We start from the raw sequence: 16,252 nt of genomic DNA on the forward strand, positions 1-16,252 counted from the left end.
CTTGTCTGATACATCAAGGTGCATAAAAAATCAGTATCATGAGATTGACAAACAAGCTTATATGCGAAAGATGTGAAGATGCCACAATAAACATGCAATTTTCAAATTAAGGCTAATGTAAACTGATTACTTATTGGCAGGGGTTAACAATCTAATGTTTACGTTTTAAAATGGAGCAAATAAAATATGCACAACATGTAAAAAATATAATGTTATTATGCACGTTTTGTGAGATGAATGCTAAAACCCAAAATTTGATTCAGTCCTTTAGTAAATGAAAACAAATAAATATCAATTTGATCACTTTACACACTATTTATGTCTACATTAGCTACACAGCATGACCAAGTTAAAATTCAGACCATGCAGCAAACTTTTAATACTTGAAAAGTATGACCATGCTTTGTACTCTAATGTAGCTGAGAATTAATACCAATTAATATGCTGATAACTCAGGCATTTAATGTGAAAGCTCTCAAATTCTGGTAGATATTAAATATTTCTGAAATCACCATGCAACACAAGTCCTACCACTTTTGACCCGAAATATTTGCTCTCTCTGGTAAGATTACTTCATAAAACAGTTGGCCTCCAGTTTCAAATAGTAAAACCTGAGACAAACATGAAACATCTATTAATTTTATTTTCAGATATATCAGTGCCAGCAGTACCAACCATATGTAAAGTGCGATCTGCTGCATAATGTGGTGATGTGGGAGTGCTGGGGTGAGGACCAGCATTACTTGGAGGCCACGCCTGACCACCACTACCCCCTGTTAGTGGAGGAGGTGAGCTAACAGGTGTTGAGGGATTTGAACTGTAACTGCTCACACTTTGGTCTGTGGGATATATCTGCAAAACAATGAAACCACACACTGTATTATAATCTACGTAACAATGGTTTTGTTGCATGCGATTTTTGCCGAACTAATCTATACATACAGTAACACTGTAAAACCACTGTGGCAGTCTTTTTGTCTGAATATGCTAATCTCAAAAACTACTAGACAAATTTTCATGGCCTTTTCACAAGTAACTTGAGCACAGCTTGGGATAACATATAAGTTTTATTTCATCCAAATCAGATCACCGAAAAAAGATATCATAATATACTGGGATGCGAGGGAACATATTTACTCTCTGAGAAAGCTGTTTACTCTTTCAAAATGGTACAGAGTAGCAACACCCTCATTTCCATTCTAGCTTTATTACGGCAGATCCAGAGTTCTGCTACAATAAAGCTAGAACAGAAATGACGACTGATCACTGCTTTTTACCATTTTGAAAGTTGTATCACTGTCAATCACATTTTAGTTTCCTAAAGGAAGGTAATTTTATGTTTACTCTTTGGTGTTTGAACTGTATCATATTTGTGAAAATGCTTTAACTAATTGCTACATTCTACACAACACAATTCAATGTAATGAATACAATACTTATACAGTTATCAACATGATTAATCCATATGAATATTATTACATGTGAAATTACATGTTATGTTTTCATGACTAAACCGATCAATCAATATTCATGAAATCTGGTACAGAGATAGCTTATATGCTGGGGAAGAACAGAGGCTAACTTCAGAATGTGAAAAAAATGGCATCTAAGAGTGTGAAGTAGAGGATGGAACATATTTTTTTACTTCAGTTAACATTAAAAAATTATTAAACTTGCCACATAAAGTCCACATTGTACAATGTAAAGTTACTTCATTAAGATGATACATAGATGTGCACTCCTGCCAATGTCCCTCTGCACGCACTCTTTGGCAGCAATGCTGCGTATCACATATCACTGCAGAACACACATCAAAGCTATGCTTACCAGAACAGGCAGACACGGGAGGGCTCCTAACATTATTGCACATACAGCAGCTTAATTCCTCACCATCACTCATCATCATAAACCTACTGATATTTGACTGCAGCATGGGTAACAGCCATTTACAAACATTTCTAGATCTTTGTAACAACTGAAGTACCCAGTCCAACTCATAACTTTGATTCCCATTATGTACAAATCAGAAAAAAAGAGGATGTGCATGTATGTAAACTGTCATTCCTGTAAAATTAGTGCACAATCTGAAAAAAACCATCTTTGTCTCTGGGAAATCTAAGTACTTTCATGTCCAATGCTTGCATTAATCACAGAAAGTCTTCTTTTTTTATAATTATGTTTGCAGTATTCAGTTATGATTGTGTGTCATGCTTTTGAAATGGAAAAATCAGCATTGATTTGTCTGAATATGTGTAAACAATGGGCCAAAACAGAAACCAAGTTTCCTGGCATCAGGGACCAACTTACACACTCATACAAACTAAAGATAGCTCATATTTTAAACAAAACGACTCATTACTCAGACACTAGTGTGTCTTGTGGGGACACGAGGATATTCTTAAAGGTTTCAAAGCACAAGCAACAATTTTAAAACAGTTTACCATCCAGCATAGTTGCATACAATTACAAATTAAAATTACCAGGTTTGGTATTCACTGGCCATCTACAAGATATGTATCTCACGCACCAGAAGATGGTCAGGTGAAGAACAAAACTAGTGATTTCCATTTGAAATTTCATGTCGTTGTGCTGGACAACAAAACATTTTCAAAATAACTTTATCAATTACAGGCAGCTCAATTGCAAATGAAAGACTGTTCTATCTGCAAACAATTTTAATGACCAAAGAATATAAAATAACAAATTAAAATGAAGAAACCAGAGAGGATGAGGCGGGAAATTGCGATCCATCAAACATCTTACACTGCTTTCTTAGTATAAGTTTAAAGGGAGAGATCCATGCCGGTATATGCGAACACCAAGAGATATTTTATATTCCGTTTCAGAAGAAAGGAAGTCAGACTTTGTGTTTCTTACATTATTAAAAACTCTTCTCTTTTCTCCTTGTAAGAAAATTGTCATATTCTATCACAATACTCATTAAATAATACCTTAAATACACCCAATTGTGGCAATCACCAAACAGAACACTATACAGGGTGTGATTAAAAAATGTTATAATTCCAATTTCTTGGCCTCGGAGGGGGACAGCCAACGAAACTTCACTTGACCTGCCACCCCCCTCCAAGCACAGGTGGCAAGGAGCAAATTTTAAAACTTCAATGGGAACCCCCATTTTTTATTGTGGATTATGATTCTACGGCAAAATCTACATACGTTTTGTCTAAAGCATTTTCTTTATTTTGCTACAGATGGAACTGTAATTGGAGGAATAGAAATGGGTACACAAAAGTAATTTACGAAATGTTGCTCAATGGTCCTCGAATACCCAATGGCACATGGGACCCCACCTCCATACTGTGAGGGTAGGACAGGCCCGCATTTCATACCTTCTAAATGGAAACCCCATTTGCAATGTTGTATTCCTCTGACATATAGAACAGGGGACTACTTGACATGCCACCATGGCCACGAAGTACAGATGGGGGCTCTAAACATTACAATACTTTTGCAGTGTTTATTGCATGCCCACCTACCTATAACTTGGAGAACAGACGTGCAAGAGGAGGACAAGTGTTGCAACCACAGGAGAAAAAAACTGACATGGGCCTGATTTACAGAGAATGCAGGAGAAATGCTGAGACTACTGTTGCCTTGTATACCGAGCGTTTTCCAGAGAAAGCTCGCTTTCATTTGTTCTTTTACAAGGTTGTGGAGCATTTATGCCTGATGGCAGAGTATAGACCAGCAAAAGGAAACAAAGCAAACACCTTACAGGAGAAGCTAATGAAACAGCTGTATCAGTGTCAGTGCACCACAACTCACGGATAAGCACCTAGCAATAGTATCGCGATTCCGGTATGTCTGTAGGTGCTACTGTCATAATATTGCATCACCGTATCAGCCATACCACGTGTCACTGCATCAAGAACTTTATGGCACCAATTTCCATAACTGTGTTGTGTTTTCTGAATGGGCATGTCAACAAATGCCAATGACCCCCACGTCCTTTGCCAAGGTACTATTTTCTGATGAGCCTGCATTCACAAGCCATGATAGCATTAACCAGGATAACATGCATTACTGGAGCGTACACAATACCCACTGGTTACGTCAGTTAAAGTATAGTGTGGCATCATGAGGAACAAACTCATTGGTCCGTATTTTATAGACAGCATGTTGAATGGATGCATGTATCAAACGTGTTTGGAACAGGGACTATCAGTATGACTGCAGGATAGTGCCCTGGACATTCGACAACATATATAGTTTCAGCACTATGGTTGTCCAGCACATTATGCAACTGAAGCACGGTAGGTATCGGACCATGTTTATGCATGTTAGTGGGTCGGCAGAGGTGGCCCTATTAATTGGGCTGCTTGGTCCCCGAATTTCTTTCTGTGAGGATATTTAAAAGATAAGGTGTACCAGCAAGTGTCAACAGGTCGTGAAGACATGGTGAACTGCAACAGAAATGCATGTGCTGACATTCCCGCAGATATGCTTCTGTCCTGTGTACGGTCATTTGAAAAACAGATCACTAAGTGTATTGAAGTTGGTGGTAATACGTCTGAACAATCAAGTAGTCCCCTGTTCGAATTGTTGGAGGAATACAATGTTGCGAATGGGGTTTCCAATTAGAAGATATGAAATACTGGTCTGTCCTCCCCACACGGCATAGAAGTGAGGTCCTATGTGCTAATGGATATTCAAGGGCCACTAAGTAGCATGTTGTAAATTATGATTGTGTACCCATTCGTATTCCACTGATTATAGTGCCATGTGTGGCAAAATGAAGAAACTGCTTCAGACAAAACGGATGTAGGTTTTGCTGTAGAATAGAAATCTACGATAAAAAATGGGGGTTCCCATTGAAGATCTAAAAGTTGCCCCCCTGCACCCATGCACAGGGTGGGGCAGGGGGTTGATTGTGGTATCACTGGATGTCCCCCTCTGACTTACCGAACGAAAGTGCTGGCAGGTCGATAGACACACAAACAAACACAAACATACACACGAAATTCAAGCTTTCGCAACAGGAAAGAGGGAAGGAGAGGGAAAGACGAAAGGATGTGGGTTTTAAGGGACAGGGTAAGGAGTCATTCTAATCCCGGGAGTGGGAAGACTTACCTTGGGGGAAAAAAGGACAGGTATACACTCGCACACACACACATATCCAACCGCACATATGTGTGTGTGTGTGCGAGTGTATACCTGTCCTTTTTTCCCCCAAGGTAAGTCTTCCCACTCCCGCGATTAGAATGACTCCTTACCCTGTCCCTTAAAACCCACATCCTTTCGTCTTTCCCTCTCCTTCCCTCTTTCCTGATGAAGCAACAGTTTGTTGTGAAAGCTTGAATTTCGTGTGTATGTTTGTGTGTCTATCGACCTGCCAGCACTTTTGTTCGGTAAGTCACATCATCTTTGTTTTTAGATATATTTTTCCCACGTGGAATATATATATTTTTTTTTTCAGTTAAAATGAACACCTTGTATAAGAACAATATTATTTATACTAGCACACATCTTATGACGTTAACATTAGTTGAATTAAGACTATGGTGAATGCAGCATTCTGAAAGAGGTCATTAAAATACAGAATATCATTGTGTGGCAAGACACAGATGAACAGTTTTTGAAACTCACCATGAAATTCTAAATGATACACACAATTAATAGGCAACACCATTATCTTTACTTACTGATGCCAATGCTTTGCCAAGTGTGTCCCCTGGTGTAGTTGGCTGTGGGCTAACATAGAGAGCAGCAGTTGCAGGGCTTGAAGTAGGAACTCCCACAGCGGTGCCCGCTGTGGTGGGGGTTGTCCCAGCACCTGGACCTGGACCTTGCCCTCCACCACCACGAAAACTTGACATTGGTGGAAGACTTGTGGCAGATTGAGTACCGAGGAGGGAATTATCTTGCTGAGAGCTCGTAACGCCACCTGGCGACATAGCTCCGTAAGCCTGAAATGACACCAGTAAATTCTTTGTCAAGCAGATTTTCTAACGAAACAAATAAAATACTGCATAATTTACACTCTTGATCTACTTAATGCCTCTGAGTAAGTGAAGTAAATATTTATGTTACTCCCTTTGGAGGAATGTTCTGGTAATTTCTGTATCACATCTTTACACAGCAAACTTAAAACACTCTTATTTCTGGTTCATTTGCACTAACTACAATTATCATATGTTCACTAGTCACACTATCCTATTCATTTGTGTCACTGTCACAAACAGCGTACACTGCTACGAGTAGATATGATAGTAAACTTCCTACATTTTATTGTATTAAGTACCCAATTGGTTACCACAGGGTTCATAGCCAATCATAAAACAGCAAAATACCAGCACAATTTTTGTCATTATAGCACCAAGTTGGACATTTGGGAGACAGGCAGATGGGTGCCACCAGAAACAGGAAGAAGATAATGACCAATGTACTGGACATATCCAGCATCACATCTGAAAGATATTGATGATGAATAGCATACCACAAAAACAGAGTGTGAATGAAAGTAACAAATGGCTCCATAAGGAAACTGAACTTGTGCCAGCCAGTACAAAACAATGTGTGAAGGAGCCAATCCAGATAGCAAAGAAGGCACTAATTTTGTTGCTATTACTAAAGACTACAGATATTAATTGTACAAATTTAGTTTCGTCTTGTAGGGATACAGGACTGTTAGCATTTTTCTGCACAGGAGGTGAAAGTTTAGGAGCCACCATACTTTTTCCAATTAAAGCAGAGAAAAAGCTGGTAGTTATCATTGTTCCCTTCCATGTTCATAAATCCCCTTCCTTTCCTAGAAAAGCCTTGTAATGGCCGTTGGTTGTCATAGTGAAAAAATCCAATAAGCCACATACTTTAACTCCTGTTTCTTGTTAAATGCAGCTGATATGTTTCCTCACTCTTTTGAGTACAAGAAACGATTTTTCCCCCAATGGTAGTTAGGCTGTTACAAGTCAAAATGTGATTCCACTTTCCAAACTCAGTCCTTTATTTCCCAATCATCTTTGTAGATGTATACACCAGCACTAAGGTGCACAGTTCCATACATTGGCTGTATTCAGATCTGACAGTTTCTCCCCTGAGTACTGTCAGCCATAAAGTCGTCAATTCTGTCACATACATGATTATATATAGTGTAGCCAAAAATTTTGTTCTGCAAATTTAGTCATCAAGTGTGTGGAAAATCTATGAGGCATTTCAACTATGATTAGTAATTGCATCTTTAGAGTTACCTACCATGGCATCATGAGCAAGATGGATTGGCGGTGGAGGAAAGGTAGACTGTGACAAATGTGTAGACGGTGGTGCTCCTGACAGGATAGCTGGAGAACTGTATGCAGAGTAGTGGCCGGTTTGCAGCTGACCACCACCTGTCCATGGATCACCAGTACCACCACTTGCACCATCTGAAGAAAATTTTTACAGTACATACTTAATTGACAGTTCATAAATTTCTTACCTTTACAAATCTCCTACAATAACACTAAATACAAACACTATATTCCAGGAATACGAGTTCAGGAATGTTGAATGAATCAACCTGATTTTCAAGTAAGCACAATAAAATGTGATCTTTCCTGACCCTAGAGTTGTTGAAAGTGAAATACATTAATGGTCACTATTTTTTCCCATTTTATATTTATGAACCATAAGTTGTTTTCATATAAGAGAAACTGGAATATACACCCAAACATGAATTATAAATATCACAAATTTACAGGATATTACAATTATTTGGCTAGCTCCATCATCATCATAACAGATTTTGTTAATGTACTGGTGTAACTAGGAGGGATACTGGCCATTTATTCAAAACCTTAAAAAGACCTTACTTTACATAGTGAAAAGATCAATTTGCTTTGATCCCAAACAGATTAGCTGAGATTAATTATTTGATTTGATTTGAGTCTCCATGTGTTCCTATCAGTGTCCTCCTAATTGTGCTACACAACCAAAACAAATCACATATTATAACATGGCAGTCACACACCCAGAATATTTACTGAAACTGACAATGGCTACTGAAGCCTGTGTTGATGTAAATTTGGCAGTTCATTTTTGACGACTTTGTCATATTCTTAAGTGGCACTGCAACCCGGACAGCTACGGTCGCAGGTTCGAATCCTGCCTCGGGCATGGATGTGTGTGTTGTCCTTAGGTTAGTTAGGTTAAATTAGTTCTAAGTTCTAGGCGACTGATGACCTCAGAAGTTAAGTCGCATAGTACTCAGAGCCATTTGAACCAACCCGGACAATTACAGTTGTGATTTCATTCAAGGAAAAAATCATTTGAGTGTTGTTTTTTGAAATTTCAAACTTTTTGCTACATGGTGCTTCTTGTAATATATCTAATCACAGCAGGCAATGATGATCTGCACATTAGTGCAAGTGCTTTGTTTTGGTAAATCTGAATGCCTTTAAACTGGTACTTTTTATTGGCTGGGCTGTCACAGTAGTGCACAAGTTAATTGCCAAATACAACTTGTACAGACTGTCACAACATGCACAAGATAGCTGCCTAATACAACTTGAACAGACTATCACAACACACAATCTTCACCAATCTCCTCCGACAGATTTTATTTCTATCCACTCATGTCTCCCTTTCCTCTTACAAGGAATCCCAATGAAGAGATTGTGGAATAGATCATAAGGACCCCACAAAATCTAAATAAACTGTAATTATCACAAAAATAAAAATATTCCACAGCTGTGTTGCATATTAACAAGATAAACTTTTCTGAAATGTTCAAACAAATACCACAGGAGAACTCTATTAATTGATCTTACTTTGCGCTGTATCTCATTTTGATTTTGTCACATTTTCTGCAGTAATTTTCAAATACAGTACACTGGGTTGATTGAATAATAATTTCTGTCCTAACAGATTTTTAAAGAAATGTAAATCCCTCTTTAAAAAGTTTGGAAGAAAAAACAAAGCAGATTTTTTTAAAAATTCAGTTGACTATATAGCTCACTCACCAAGGTAGTATGGCTCTCCACCATATAGCCCTCCTGCCTTCGGTGAGGTGTATCGTGGGGAGTCATGGCCGAATTCATCCGACCCATACTGTAAGAAAAATGACACATATTAGTGAAAGACTGTATTAAAAAAACACAAGACATCATTGCTTTCAGAGACTGAATCTGGTGCTAAATAGTACATAAAGTTGACAATAACACATTATTGTGATCAATATTATGCTTGTAGAATATGTACATCCTTAATTGCAAGATTTTTTTAATGATTTATGTGATTATTACTTTTGTACAATTATGATCTTCTGATTGATCAATGTTAAAAAATGGTGTATACACAAAAAATCTAAGCAATTGTTGTGTACTTTATAGCAATTTAGTAACACTGGCTGAACTAAAGATTAACATAATTGCTTGAAACCAATAATCAAATACACTAATGACCATTCAAATTGTAACACCAGGAAGAACAGCAAATCACAAAATTTTTCTTCCTGTGCATATAAAGTAAAGTAGGAAGATACGCGATTACATCTATTGCTGATTCGGAGGGGGGAGCGTACACAGCAAAGAATTTACTACACAGTGCTACCACCTGTGGCATTAACAATAGTTGCTGGCCAGATGTCAAGCTGAACTTTTTTCGAATTACAGATATGGGTATCTCATTCTATGCTGCTTAAACTCTATTCCACAGTTAATCAGTCTCAGAAGTCAGCCAATGGTTGTGCAGCGGTCTCTTGGTTACCATTACCAGATGTTTCAACACGTGAGAGATCTAGAGACTTCGCTAGCCAGGACAACAGTCAAACACCTCTGTATCGAGGCAGGTTAGGACACCGTGTGCAAAGTGTGGTCACGTGTTATCTTGTCAAAAGATAATATAACACAGATATCTCGAAGCTAGGGCATAGCTGCTAATCTTAATATGTCAGAAATGTAATGCCTGCTGTCCAAGTTACTGGCTATACTAATCGGAGGTGAACATCTGCCCAACGGCATCACACACTGACACAACAGGTGTCGGACCTATACGAGGATGATGACTGCAGTCTGGCAAAATTTTTTCTCGTCAGAGCTTTCACACATAGGAACGTCCATCATGATGCTGTATGTACACGCAACATGTGGTTCCACTCCTGTGTCTAGTGTTGTTATTTGGTGCCTCTGCTGCTGCATCATGGGAAGTTGCAACAATGGATACCGTGCCGAGAGTCTGCAGTACTCCATATGTAGCCGCACTGTCCACGTGGATACTTATTTTGCTGCAAATAAGTCCATTTCCTGACTCAATGTTTGGGATGTGACTGTACAATTCTGCAAGCTAGCCAAACACTGTATCTGTCCATTTGGGAGCTGGTCGTGTGAGTCTGGAATTGAGTACGATTCTCCTGAATCCACTGACTCCATATCTGCATGAGAGTAGTGGGATCCCAATCAATGTGAGCCACAATACTGCTGAACAATAAAGTGCATTCTCGCCTAATTCTGACATGTCTCATTCATTCAAGAGGGATAACACGATTGTCTCACAAGCAAACAGCATTCAAATGCCATTCCTGAATGAGAAACCAGCTGTGTAATATTTTCTTATAGGAAAAATGTAAATGGCGCTACTGTTACGTACATTGTGTGATTATGCGGATATGCTGATCTCTTCATACTCAAACATACAGTACACTTCGTGCCAACTCGATGGTTGTTTCATGCTGTAGTTTTAATGGTCAACAGCGTAAAATTCGACAGCATAAATCTCATCCAGATAGATGTGCAATACACGTTAAAGCTTACCTAATGTCAGCAACAATATTTTTCCTTTTTACAGCTGAACATCTCACGGTTACAAGGTAACCAGCAACAGAGGGCAAGGTTATTGTTATCAAACAAAGTATTCTATGGCCTCGTGGAAGAACCTACTCGAACATTCGCCAAGAGCATTTAAGAGAAACACAAAATACAACTGAACAAAGAGGACAGAAGCAGTGGCTCGGAGAATATGTAAACGAGAGGCAGAAACACTGTAGGTGAAATGCACACCAACGTTATAGACGAAAATGTTGGTTTTAATCTAAAACAGGCAAAAATGGACAAACATATGTATCCACTTTGCAGGATAACCACAGAAGATGCTTTACAAATAAAAGTGAAAAGCGTCTGGCGTAGAACTCTTTTGTAATTTTAGTGCAGTAAGTTTATGACAGAGAAACCAATAATAACTTATTTGAACAGCTACTGCGGATGATGGTAATGCAAACAAAAATATAATCAGAAACCAAATTTCGCAAGCCCAATTATATGTAAATAGAAATCTCTCAAGTCTCAACAAGATAGAACTAAATTTTCGAGATTTTATTTTCTGACTGATACATCCCCACCACATTTTAGTTTAGTTAACGTCTTTTACATGACTGCAGCCATTCTCCCAAGAGACATGAAACAGAAAAAAAGTATTGTTTCTTGGATGAATATGAGTACGAGAAGGCACGCGTCCAAGAAACACAGCAGAGGTACTTAACTATGAACCCAGTTACCCTGTAAGCAAAGCTGCTTCAGTAGTAGTGTAGGTCGCATACACATGGCGTACTTTCGCAGAAATACAAGAAAAGAAAACAAATTAACAGTTCGCAGAGAGATATATGAGCGATACTGGTGGTTAGAAGAAGGAGGCACGCCTCTGAATACGACTGTCCTTCGCTACAAGAAAGTCGGAGGGACAGCAATCTAAGCCGAGATAGCAGCATCCGCGTCGCACAACTTTAATGTGTCCGCCCGATATTGGAAAAATCTGCTGAGTGGCCGGAATTTGTTTTATGGTTCTTGTAGGAAGGCAAGCAGACAACTGGATACACAACTGGTGTCAGCCCAGTTCGGGAACACATCTCGGCTACAGGAACTGGGAACAGCCTCAGAGTCATTTATACGAGACCGCTAATCACTATCAACTATCTCATGTTAACGTGACACGAGAAGTCAGTGGTTGGCTTGGTTTTATTTCACACGCCATTCGCAAACAAATGTCCAATTTTTGTTATGGTTATTGGAACGGGCATACATACGAAGCTATTAAGCCTTATAGGATTGATGTGGCGATGCACGCTAAATGTTGAAACTACCGTTAGTGTCTGTATGCGGTATTCGTGGTACTTCAGGGAAAAAAAAAAAAAAAAAAAAGTCCGGCATCAAATCTAACACACTAATGATTGCAAAATGTCGAAGCCCTTCTGCATGCACTTCGCAGAAAATGCATGCACACGTACATTCCAAAATCTCTTTGTGACATTGTACCCTTAAAATCTTCTGTTTTGTTAAACGGAAGACTACCCCTTCTATCTTACGCTCTAAAGCCGCACATCGAGAATCGAATATTTATGTAACGATCTTCTTCACCTTCAATTTTCTATTTTTTTTCTGACCCTGTTTATTCCAAGCTTCCCAGCTTAATAATATGCAAAAGTGACATATCAACAATGAAAAAATATTTGTGATAATGGTTTCATTTCTGAAGGCATCAACAGCTCCTTCCTCAAAAGAACGCTTTCTTTTCAATTAGAGTGATCACGTAGCAACATTTACGCACGTCGTCGCCTTTTCTGCCATCATGAAACTGATCTAAATCAAAATCTGGAATTGGTTAGTCAATTTACTTAGACGAAGCGTTGATAACAATGGAATTGTGATTTTGTTACGCTGTACTTAAAGTTGGTGTAGGTTTATTTATTCCTGATGCTATACTCTGAGCAATTAAGAAACGGGCAGCTATATTAACCCTTTCAGACCCCTTGTCCATTTCAATGGACTACTTTTCGAGAGTAATATCTCATATCTGAGAGCACAGATGTTTTTAGGATTGTTTGTACGTCGCAATGGAAGTCTTGTGGCTCAATCAGATGGGCGATCCTGCCATCTAGTGGTGAAGTCACGAAGTATTTGGACGTTGTTTGAGACAAGATGGCCGCACAGAGGAAGCACGTAAAAGGTGGGTACATGTTTCGACCAATTTTACGTGTTTAAAGGTTAGAGTTCCCCTTGTTTTTAAGTTTTATTTGTTTTAGTAAGGTTTTGGATACTTTCTATAGCATAATTAGATACATGCTTCGGAAAATCACTGTATTATCGACGTTACAAAACTGATGTCTACTGAAATGGACATTTAGTCCCAATGGTTGTTTTTACTTGTGTCCTTGTATCTCTTCTATATGAAAATAACTTCTGTGATGCAACTGCGCCTTTTTTGTAACGTAGGGGACGAAACTAATTTATTTTATGTTACCAAAGGTTCAGTAGATGAAATTCCAAGCATTTATGTACAATATTGCAGTAGTTGTACTTGATGTTATTGCTTCAGACTTGGTATTTGCGTCTTGTTTCAACACTGTTCATGAAATTGCTTACATCTGACGTATTGATTTTCAGAATTTTATCATATTGAGAGGGATGCTTCGCAAATACTGGATTTGCTGATGACAGGTGAGGTTTCTGACTTAGAGCTCTCAGAAAACGATGAAAGTGGCCCTGATGATGCAGAATCTATTCCACAATGCACTAAACCTGGTATGTAATAATAAAACTATCAATCTCACCTGACTATTATATATATTTTGACCTGGCTGTTGCTATACTGCATTGTCATTTTTTGGTGTTGATGTAGTCACAAACTACGAAGAGGAACAACTGGAGGACGATAGTTGCATCACAGAAGAAGATGACCAAAATCATATTTATGCACAGGACTCAAATGTTGAAGACTCTATTATTCCATCTGAGTGGGTGTTTACTGAAAAAAGTGATATTAGATGGAGAAGAAAATCGCCTACACTCCAAAGCACACCTATAGGTGAAGACCAGTATTCAGTGCAGCCATCAGAGTGTGATATGACACCCACTGAATATTTTTCAGAGTACATTTTTCATGCTTTCTTAGAAAATATGGTTGAAAAAACCAACATTTATGCATTGCAACATGGGAAAACATTTACACCGACAAATGTAACGGAAATAAAGGCTTTCCTAGGACTTCATATAATTATGGGATGCTTGAAATACCCCAGAGTTAGAATGTATTGTGATTCAGCATTGCATTTAGATCTCTTTGTGGAAAGTATGTCAAGAGAGAGATTTTTCCAACTGAGATCAAATTTCCATGTAGTTGACAATTTGGCAAGGCCAGAAAATTGCAAAGACAAATTTTACAAAGTGAGACCCATTTATGATTGTATTAGATGTAGATGTTTGGAACTACAGATTGAGGAAGAATTGTGTGTTGACGAGCAAATGATTCCTTAAAGGTCATTTAGGAGTAAAGCAGTATTGTATGGGAAAGCCTAAACCATGGGGTATAAAACTGTTTTTATTATGTGGAAGAAGTGGTCTGTGCTATGAGTTTCTGTTGTACCAAGGAGATACTCCAGAAATCTCAAACACTTTTGTAAAAAAGTTTGGTTTAGGGGCATCTATTGTTCTAAAACTTGTTGAGAGAATTAACAGGGAACATGTTTATTTAAATTTTGATTATTTCTTCACAACATTCAACTTACAAGAAATATTAAAAATAAAAAATATATATGCAGCAGGAACAGCAAGACTATGTCACATGCCAAATGTACCTTTCACCAGTGATAAGGATTTGAAAAAGAAAGGGCGTGGTTTTTCTGAAGAAGTGGTGAGCATGAATGAAGCACTGATAATGTGTAAATGGTTTGACAACAGACCAGTAGTTCTGGCATCAAATTTTGTAGGATGTGGTAGTCAAGATGAAGTACAGCGCTGGGAAAAATCAAGAAAGACATATGTTTCTGTCTCACGGCCTGAAGTTGTACGTCGTTACAACCATGCTATGGGTGGTGTTGACAAAATAGATATGTTAATTAGCATGTATAGGATTTTTATTAAATCTAGAAAATGGACATTGAGAATGTTGTTCCACGCTGTAGATTTAGCGTATGTGAACAGTTGGTTGGAATACAAAAGAAATACTGAATCACTGGGAGAGAAAGAGACAATGGATTTGCTTCATTTTAAGATGAGAATAGGAGAGGCTCTTGTAAAAATAGGCACTAGTACCAAAGTGAAACGTGGCAGACCCAGTAGTGATTTACAGGACATAAAAGCAAAAAGAGCAAGAACTGAGATTCGTCCGGCACCAGAGATTCGGAATGATCTTACTGGACATTTTCCTGAGTACTATGATAATACAGAAGCTTCAAGGTGTAAAATGCCTAGTTGTAAGAATAAAACTCATGTATTTTGTGAGAAATGTAATGTTCATCTATGTTTTGTCAAAGGAAGGAATTGTTTCAAAATGTTCCACAATGCAGGATGTAACAACCGTTGATACTCTTTGTCCATTACAATGGACATTCTGTAAAATGTAAATAAAAATGTTTTCAGTGATTTTGTTGGATTTATTAGATTTTGAATACCCATTTTTACCTATTACAATGAATAGATATTTTTTTTTTCATGGATGAGAATAATTTGGGTCTGAAAGGGTTAAACGTGGCTGTACTTTTCTCGAAGATGATTTGCGTGACAAAACTGCTTTCACAGACTGAAACATCGAGAAAATTCACAACATTACATTAGACGATCGGTGATTAGTGTTTAATGAAATAGTTGACGCCATAGGCACTTCGTAAGAAAGGTAACAGTAAATTTTACATGAGCAACTAACTACGAGCTAGTTCTGAACAACATGGGTGGTCCATTTGTTGAATGACACAAACGAATTTCCCGGGACTATTTTGGCCATTTCTAATCAAATAAAAGAGATTTTTCAGCGCCAATTAGTTGCAGTGTGTAAGATACAGATACAACGCATCACTTCACGCCAGAAACTGAAGAAAAGTTTTTTAAAAAGCCGTGATCGTGGAAAGTTTTGGTCAGTGTTTCCTGAGACGCAAAAAAAGAATAATTCTTATTTGCTAATTTGTGGAAGGCTAAACAACTACTGACGTATACTAGACAAGCCTTCTAGACCAAACGAATGACAAAATTTGTAAGAACAAGCTTGCAAGACACACGAAAAAAATCATTTTTCTAAGAGAATGCAGCTGCACACAAAGGTGCTTTGCCTATGGGAAAAATTAACAGGGTTTGGTACACTCTAAATTTCACTTATTAGTACATATAAAGAAATTTGTGCCTGGAAAAGAAATCCAGTTCACTGAAGAGGTTGAAGGATATTTTGCGTAATAACCAAAACCGCACTTCAGACAAGAGTTCTAGTCATTGGAAAATCGCATGGATCCAAATTGGTGCTACGTCGAAAATTTAGTTAAAAAAGAAAGGAAAACACGATA

The 16,252-nt window shown here is 38.1% G+C and overlaps 1 protein-coding gene across 5 annotated transcripts in view; it reads right to left on the reverse strand.

Moving 5' to 3' along the window:
• Positions 1-16,252, reverse strand: part of LOC126248238 (transcription factor 12) — a 762,281-nt gene that overhangs the window by 65,834 nt on the left and 680,195 nt on the right. For all 5 annotated transcript variants that reach the window (XM_049949075.1, XM_049949076.1, XM_049949077.1 and 2 more), the window contains 4 exons: positions 8,958-9,045; positions 7,213-7,382; positions 5,664-5,927; positions 676-852 (listed from right to left, as the gene is read on the reverse strand). In XM_049949075.1, coding sequence (XP_049805032.1) covers positions 676-852; positions 5,664-5,927; positions 7,213-7,382; positions 8,958-9,045 — 699 coding nt within the window. The remainder of the gene's footprint in view (positions 1-675; positions 853-5,663; positions 5,928-7,212; positions 7,383-8,957; positions 9,046-16,252) is intronic.

Source organism: Schistocerca nitens, chromosome 3 (genome assembly GCF_023898315.1).
Source record: "Schistocerca nitens isolate TAMUIC-IGC-003100 chromosome 3, iqSchNite1.1, whole genome shotgun sequence".
Taxonomy (NCBI): domain Eukaryota; kingdom Metazoa; phylum Arthropoda; class Insecta; order Orthoptera; family Acrididae; genus Schistocerca; species Schistocerca nitens.